The sequence below is a fragment of the Gymnoscopelus microlampas genome (assembly GCF_963454915.1).
Source record: "Gymnoscopelus microlampas genome assembly, chromosome: 24".
Lineage (NCBI taxonomy): Eukaryota > Metazoa > Chordata > Actinopteri > Myctophiformes > Myctophidae > Gymnoscopelus > Gymnoscopelus microlampas.
In genome coordinates, this window is record NC_139961.1 from 8246907 (window position 1) to 8256071 (window position 9165).

The 9165-nt window shown below is 39.2% G+C and overlaps 1 protein-coding gene across 5 annotated transcripts in view; it reads left to right on the top strand.

Annotated features, from left to right (window-relative positions):
- The first annotated feature begins 3347 nt into the window (after positions 1-3347).
- cd99 (CD99 molecule) overlaps positions 3348-9165 on the top strand; it is a 32961-nt gene continuing 27143 nt past the window's right edge. For all 5 annotated transcript variants that reach the window (XR_014600349.1, XM_084051573.1, XM_084051574.1 and 2 more), the window contains exon 1: positions 3348-3617. Coding sequence is in view for 4 of the 5 variants with exons in the window: in XM_084051573.1 (XP_083907699.1) it covers positions 3551-3617 (67 nt within the window). In the remaining variant the exon portion in view is untranslated. The remainder of the gene's footprint in view (positions 3618-9165) is intronic.

Here is a 9165-nt window from a genome sequence, read left to right on the forward strand (position 1 = left end):
TTTCCTGTGTTCTGGTGAATTTGGGGAGTTTGATACCAAGTCAAGGAGAAATGACAATCGATCAAGGAGTCCTCAAGGATGTGGTTGAAACCAAGGAGACTCCTGCAGAATCAAGGATGGGTTGGCAGCCCTGCCCTGGTAAGACAAGCAGTGGTGGGAAAAGTACTCACATGTTTTACTTAAGTAAAACTATCCAATACGGCAATGTAGAAATACTCTGTTACAAGTAAAAGTCAGAAATTCAGAATTAAATTGAGTAAAAGTACAAAAGTATTGGTATCAAAATGTACTTAAAGTACCAAAGTAGAAAATACGTATTGTGCAGAATGTCCCATTTCCCAAGTTTTCAAATGTATACAAATCTTTTGAAAATAGCAGATCTACAAGCTCACAATGTATTGTGAGCTATTTTCAAATGGCCGAAATGTTTATAGGGCTGAAGTGGTCAATGTATGTTTTGTAATAATAATCAAAATCTACAAAGTAACTAGTAACTTAAGTTTTCAAATAATTGTAGTGGAGTAAAAGTACAATATTTGCCTCTGAGATGTGGTGGAGTAGAAATAAAAGTACTGAAAATTAGAAACACTCCAGTAAAGTAAAAGTACCTCAAAATTGTACTTAAGTACAGTACTTGAGTAAATGTTCTCAGTTACTTTACACCACTGAAGACAAGACACCAGAACTCATTCCTATACAGGGGAATCAGTCCACTTGCCATCACCATGATAAGACACTAGATGGCGCCGGTTGCCTGTTGGCTGCTCGGCTGGCCAGTTGACATGCAGTCTGTTATGAATTTAGACGTAGCAACAGTATCCAAGGAGTCTCCTCCTCATTATGACCTGGACTTTATGAGTAGCTATAAGTCACTTATTGTGTAAAAAGGATGATACTCCTTATGTTACCACCGGTTAAGGGGTTAGTGGTGAACTATTAGGCTACATTTATCCTACTCAAGTACATAGCTACTAGGTTACTTTGCATATGTAGATTATTTGATACTGAACAACTAAACACAACTGATTCATTATGATGTATTATTAGCCAACATTAGGTTAAACTAGTAACAGTATTTAATCAGCCCCATCTTTAGCTGCAAAGTTCATGTAATACACACGCACATAGCCCATTATAATCCAATTACATTGTTGTGAAATGGATCAACAAGTAGCCTACTTTTACATTTTTGTCTGTATTCATAGCCTATTTGATGACAAACATTTTTTAAAATGTCTTTTATCTGTACACTCTCAGAGTTATCGGGGTCTTTGACAGTGGTGGAAAAAGCACTCACATGTTTTACTTAAGTAAAAGTATCAATACTGCAATGTAGAAATACAGTTACAAGTAAAATTCCGGAATTCAAAATTTACTTGAGCAAAAGTACAAAAGTATTGGTATCAAAATCTTCTTAAAGTGCCAGAAGTAGAAAGAACTCAATATGCAGAATGTCCTATTTCACACATTTTTTAAATATAAAATGTATAAAAAATCTTTTGAAAATAGCAGATCTACAAGCTCACTTCGAGACGCGCTGTAAGCTTGTAGATCGGCTATTTTCAAATAGCCAAAGTGCAGGGCTGAAGTGATTAATGTATGTCTTGTAATAATAATCAAAACCTAACCTAACCTAAGTAACTAACTAAAGTTTTCAAATAAGTGTATGGAGTAAAAGTACAATATTTGTCTCTGAGATGGTGGAGTAGAAAAACAAATATGGAAAAACTACCTACACCACTGGTCTTTGAAATCAAATTTAAAAAGATTGAGAACCACTATAGTCTAAAAAAAAACCTATACAACTTGTTTTACTTTTAGGTACACAGTACAAAAATAACACTGTGTGTGCATAGAAAACAAACATCATCATACAGTAGCTATCATTGGTTCTCAAAGTGGGGTCCAGGGACCCCCAGGGGTCCTTTAGGTTTAGGGAGTCCCCAGCTAAATGATGGATAGTTAGGAACCAAATGGACCCTTATACGGTAGGTGTGTATAACTCTGAGGGTGTACACATGGAACGGGTCCATTTGGTTCCATTTGTACACTCTCAGAGTTAAATTAACATTGATTTTACAATATAAATTGGGGTCCCAGAGATAGAAATGGCATTAAATGGGGGTCCATAGCCTAATGCATGTCAAACTGGGGATCCTTGAAATTTAAATGGTTGAGAATCACTGCTAGAGCCGTAAAAAGAAATCTTCTCTTATGGGGGTCCCTGGCATATCTTTTCAAATGGGGGTCCGTGGGCTAGTAAGTGTCAAATTGGGGGTCCTTGACATGAAAAAGTTTGAGAACCACTGAGCTACATAATATCCAACCAAATCACACAAAAAAAAAATCCACAACATCAGTTTTCCACAACATCATTCATAAACTTTACAACTTTGTTTGTGTCTGTGTCCATGACACTGTAACTACACGCCTCCTCTCTCTCTCTACAGGCTGCCACACCCAGTGCTGGAAAGTAAATAAGTACATTTACTCAAGTACTGTACTTAAGTACAATTTATATATTTTGATTATTATTACAAAACCACTTCAGACCTAGATCTGCTATTTTCAAAGGTTTACAAACTTGTGAAATGGGACCTGTTTAAGTATATTTTGATGCTTTTAATGCTTTTGTACGTTAACTCAAGTACATTTTGAATACTGGTACTTTTACTTGTAACAGAGTATTTCTACAATATGGTATTGATACTTTTACTTAAGTAAAACAACATGTGAGTACTTCTTCCATCACTGGCCACACCTAGCCATGGATCACAGTCACACTCACGGTCCCAACGGTCATCTGTCACGACCGTGATGGATTAACTTCAACATAGTGTTTGCAATGTTTTTCTTTTTGGTCCGTACATCTACATAAATGTTCAAATTTCAAATATAAAATGCTTATCTCATAGCCACAGATGTTACAATTATGTACGGTTCCTCAAAAGTACCTGTATTTCCCGTATTGTTCCATAAATAGTATTTTAGTCCAATTGGTGGCCATTTTCTCATATATTTACAATGTATCAGAGTGCAATACACCTTCCAACCGATAGGGTCACGTAGTTGAAAGCATATGGAGGAAATGCGATTAAAATGCTTTTTATTGAACAATACGGAACATAAGGGTACTTCTAAGGACCCGTACATAATTTTAATATCTGTGGCCATAAGTTAAGCACTTTATATTTGACATTTGAACGTTTATGTAGATGTACGGACCAAACAGGGAGAAACGGCAAACACTATGTTGAAGTTCATCCATGACTGTCACATAATATATGACAGTCACGCATCAGGGCTATGGCCACACCCAACAGAACACACACCCTGTGCGTGCTGCGCGTCTGGAGAGGAAAAAGTTGACTTGAAATTGGACACCAAGCCTATGTTTGCCTTTCTTCTAAGCTTAGACACAGCATAGGGCCGTTATAGCACACGCTCAAACGCATGTATTTCGCATTATAGAGCGCTTTTTTAAAATATAGGAGATCATTAATATACAGCCTAGAACATCTTGGGAACATTGTATCCAGACACAGTAGCCATGAAGTTGTGTTTAAGTTTAAGGATCGTCCTTCTTTCATGTCTAGTTGGATGGACAGTCACGCAAGGTGAGTTTTTTATTTAACATGTTTCACTCAATATTGGTTTGATAACTGCAAACGATAACAGAAGACGTTATGAGGTTATATAATCGTCACTACATGGTTAATAGTATAGGCTCTCGTTTCTCCCTGCCTTTTTTTGTGGGGGGGGGGGGGGGTTACTGTGCCACAGTAAATACAATACAATCTCAGAGTTGGCTATTTGACTGTAACTCTGAGATTGTACAAATCAAATGGAACCAAAAGGCCATTTTGTACAATCTCTCAGAGTTACACATGTATTATTAGCCCTGGGGGGGGTTTTACTGTGCAACACACACACACACACACACACACACACACACACACACACACACACACACACACACACACACACACACACACACACACACACACACACACACACACACACACACACACACACACACACACACACACACACACACACACTGTGCAAAAGGTCCTCTAGATAACAGCATGTTTTACATAATCCACTAAAGCCAAAGTAAACTGGGATTTCTGTTGTTTCTGAGTTATTTGTGGCAATACATTGTAGAGCTATACTTGGATTTATGTAATTGACTCATTCTGTTGGATACAGGATAGGTGGGCACTAGGGACGTCACATCTGGGCACCTCAATGTAACATTGGCTATATTTTGTACAAAATGTTAAAAAATACAATGTTAGAAAAATGGTCTTAAGTAATATAAAGTATACATGATGTGAACATGCACGGTACATCATTATCAGACTTAATCTTATCCGTCAACTTCTATGCCCCAAAATGACTGGCTGTACATGTTTTTTTGATTTGTAGCAATTGTAGAAACATTAGACCTTAATTGTCGAATGTTTAAGCATGTTCTAATCATGTATACTTTACTTTACTTAAAAAATATGTTCCAAATATTTTTAATTGTTTTACATTTTGGGAAAGATAGCCTATTTAAACAGCTAAGTGCCCACTCTTCCTTGGTGCCCACCTATCCTGTTACCATCCTGTTGAATATGTCTGCTTTCCCTTAATGCAAATTGGCCAGCGCTCCAACTTGGCTTTGGCTTTCCCCACTTAAATGGGACCAGACCTTTCAATCTTTAACCCTATATATATCAGGGGTCTTCGACGTTTTTCAGGCAAGGACCCCCTAGCTGAGAGAGAGATGAAGCAGGGGCCCCCCTGGCCACCCCCCCTACATATTGTATAAAATTGTGTTGCAGATTCAACTTTTGCATATAATTCATAGAGTTTCATAGACTTGTTTGACATGTTGGATTCATGTTAATGTGTGTTTTCAGACATTTAAGCACATCAAACGGTCAATAGTATGCTAAGTAAACTTGGCCTGTCACTCTGTACTTGGTCTGCTCTTTTTCCCCCTCTACACCAAACCTCTTTGCCGAAAATAGCTGATCTAAGTGAGCTTGTAGATCTGCTATTCTTTTGGCTAAAGTTCTCCTCAGAATAGGGATGCTATAGGGCTCAAGTTGCTCAAAAAAGATATCCTGTCACACAAAGATTTGGCAACTCCCGTCTGTAGTAACTCTGAGGACCCCCTAGGGGTCAGGGACCCCCTGTTGAAGACCTCTGCAGTATATAGAGTTATTCAGTTTACAGTTTACAGTTTAGGCATTTAGCAGATGCTATTAATCCAGAGCGATTTACAGTAAGCAAGGACACAAGATAATACATCATAACACATCAATAATACATTAAATGCATAATAGTAATCCAATAATAAAGTAATACATAAGTAAACCAATAATCTAATAATAACTAATACATACATAAACCAAGAACCTATCATCAGCCTACATTGAAACTATACACACTATAGGATGCCAGGTCAACATGTCTACATAACATGCTATCTAAGTTATATTTTAGCCTTAATGCATAATCCTGCAAGGTCGTCAGCCTGTACTTGAAAGAAAAGCACCAAATGAAGTAGCTCTCACACTACCTTCTCAAGTGCCAGTCCCCAGAGTCTAGGCTATACCCTACCTATAGCAGAGAAGTGTCAGTTAATGTTCAGTAGAGCCTTATTCAAACTAATGAGCTCATGTTACCGTGCCGTTGTCAAGGTATAACACAAATAAGTAAGTGACAGTACCAAAACATAGTGGCCCCCAAAAAAGCTGACAGGAAGTCACTTGGTAGCTATGTGACTCATGCTCACAAGGGACGTGAGGGCCCCCCCCCCCATGCTCACAAGGGAAGTGAGGGCAACCCCCCCCCCCCCCCCTCACGCCCAACCCGAGGTGTCACTATCATCAGTGTGTGTGTGTTTGTGTGCCAGTTTAACCCATTAAGGCCTGAGGCCGATTCCAACAAATGCCTTCTAAATGAGTCAGTTCTCAAACTGTTTTGTGCCATGGACCCCCCCAAAATGATGTGTATTTGGCCAGGGACCCCCCCCCCCCCCCCGGCCCCATCTGACGAGGCTTTGTGCCAGGGAACCCCCCCCAGAAGAGAAGATTTGTCTTAAAACATAAACAATGATTCAACACTTTCAAGATTTTTCAAACATTTTCAAAAATAGCAGATATAGCAAGCTTGGAACATCTGCTATTTTTGAGAACCAACTGTTCTACTAAACCACTGTTCCAAATCCTAAGAGTTTTCTGAAAAACATGTTGTTGCTATATATATATATATATATAACTAGAATCTAAGATGACACAGATGCTTTCACGCGGTTTTAATGCCAGTAAGGTTGATGAAGATAAGCTCCAAAATCTAACCCCAAAACGGATGTTCTTCTGCTCTTCATGTGTGTAAGACTGCTACCAAGCAGTGTTGCCAGGTCTGCTTATTATAAGCAACGCGTGTTTTTCTGTAAAGTTGCTTTTGAATATTGGTAGTTTGCGGGTTGCGTTTTTGGGGCTTGTTTCTAAAGTGTAGTTGCGTATTTGGGCTCGTTTCCTACTGTTGTTTAAACCAGTGGTTCTCAAACATTTTCATGTCAAGGAAAGCCCAAAAATAAATATGTAATTGTCTGCTTATCCCCCATGTGAAAACATGTTGTGCCAACAAGATTTGTGTTGTTAAAATGTTTCAAAAACATTTCAAATTTGAATCACATCCGTGACGCGCTGTGAGCTTTTAGATCTGCTATTTTCAAATAACCAATGCCTATACTAGGTTTAAAGTGCTCATGTGGCCCTATAGTCGCTTCTTTTGGTCTTGTTTTCATTCACCTGGTTGCTTATATCTCCCGCAAAATCTGGCAACACTGTGTGTGACTGGTACAAAGGCCGGGGAGCCAACCACACTCCTGTAAAACCAGAACCAGATGGCACACAGGCTTTTCTTTTTTTTTCTTTTCTTCCCTCCTATTTCCCCCTTTGGTCTGACTGACGTGCCTCAGAAACCAGAAGCAACAGATGAAAATGCATTTTGAATATCTAACGTATACGTAGTCGTATTCTATTACAGAGGTTCTTAATCTTTTCCGGCTGCAACCCGTCAAAGTAATCATATTCGAACTGGGGACCCCCCCCAAAAAAAAAAAAAAAAAAAAAAAAAAATCATATTTGAACTGGGGACCCCCCGCCCCAAATAATCATATTTGAAAGTGACATAGTGCCGCTTTAAGCTAATCATCTGGAGACCCTCCCAAAAAAAAAACATAATTTGGGGACCCCTCTGGGGGTCCAGACCCCCAGTTTGGGAACCACTGACCTAGCGTATTTCCTAAAAAAATGTCCAGGCTCATTGGCAGAGAGTTTTGGCACGTTCTTCAGCAGCAGTGTGGGCAGACAGCTAGTTACAGCTGTGTGACTCAACACCAAACAAAGCTGGACGTAGCCTATCATCTCTCCATACATAGCCTACAGCAGTGGTTCTCAAACCTTTCATGTCAAGGACCCCCAAATTGACACTTGTTAGCCCACGGACCCCCATTTCAAAAGATATGCCAGGGACCCCCATAAGAGAAGATTTTTTTACGGCTCTAGCAGTGATTCTCAACCATTTTAATTTCAAGGACCCCCAGTTTGACATGCATTAGGGCTATGGACCCCCATTTAATGGCATTTCTATCACTTGGACCACAATTCATATTGTAAAATCTATGTCAATTTAACTCTGAGAGTGTACAAATGTACACTCTCAGAGTTACAGACCCATAAGGGTCCATTTGGTGCCTAATCTATCATTTAGCTGGGGACCCCCTGGAACTCCCTCAAGGACCCCTGGGGGTCCCCGGACCCCACTTTGAGAACCAATGGCCTACAGTACGTCACCTTGATAAGATAATGGCGTGTGGCATTTTCTTTGTTTATTTTTCAGAAAACAGAAAACAACTGAACCAAAACAAACAATATGACATTTCTTCATCATTTTCACAAAACAGATTATAACAATATATGGCTATTGATATACAAATAATCCTGTCTGTCAGTTATGTAACATAAGAGGTCTACCCCATTAAGACCTGGAACGCATCTGTGTCACTTTTTCATTATTTTACACTTTGGGCTATTCAAAAATAGCAGATCTACAAGCGCATAGCGCGTTGAAGCACCAAAGTATAATATAATGGTTAAAGTGGTAAAAACATAGCTACAATGTTAAATAACACAGAGGCTTTCCCGTATTGAAAGGGTTAAGAACAATAGGGACAGCATTACGACACCGCTGGTTAAAAAGGCTGCGGCTTTGGAAGGCATGCAGATCGTGGGTGAAATGCAGTGGTTGGAACTCCGCTTTTGGAGGCCAGAAACCAGATTTAATACGTTTGGATCTGCTCTGTGGTATCCTTAGAACCAGTGGTGTAAAGTAACTAAGTCCATTTACTCAAGTACTGTACTTTTTCCCAATTGTCTATACTTTTACTTCTACTCCACTACTCTAATCTCGGAGGCAAATATTGCACTTTTGCAATTGTTTGAAAACTTTAGTTACTAGTTACTGTTTTGCATTATAAAACATACATTAACCACTTTAGCCTTATTTTATACCTAGGCTGTTTGAAAATAGCCGATCTACAAGCTCACAACGCGTCGCGATGCGACGCGTTGTGAGCTTGTAGATCGGCTATTTTCAAACATTTGAGTACTTTTACTTTTGGTACTTTAAGTACATTTTGATACCAATGCTTTATTACTTTTACTCAAGTACTCAAGTTTTACTTCTACATTGCAGTATTGATACTTTTACTTGAGTAAAACATGTGAGTAGTTTTTCCACCACTGCTTAGAAAAGTCAAGCAACATGCAGTATGGTGGTTAGTTGGCTGCAGCGATGAGAGGCCCACAGCCTCTGGACAATTCAGCCTGCAGCGAGAGTGCTGAGTCTGCATTTCTGAATATTCGACCCATTAAAGGGATAGTTCACCCCCCAAAATGACTTTTTTTTCCTCCTATCGATTAGTCAACCCCTGGAGACTTGAATATAGGGTATGCGTGTGACATCATCATCAAACCCGGAAGTTATGCAGGAATGCCTACTGAGTGTCAAAAACTGACAGCCCATGCATCCAAACAGAACAGTCATATCTGATTGCATTTAACAACATTGAACAATGTTAAACTCACTTTGCATGTTGCT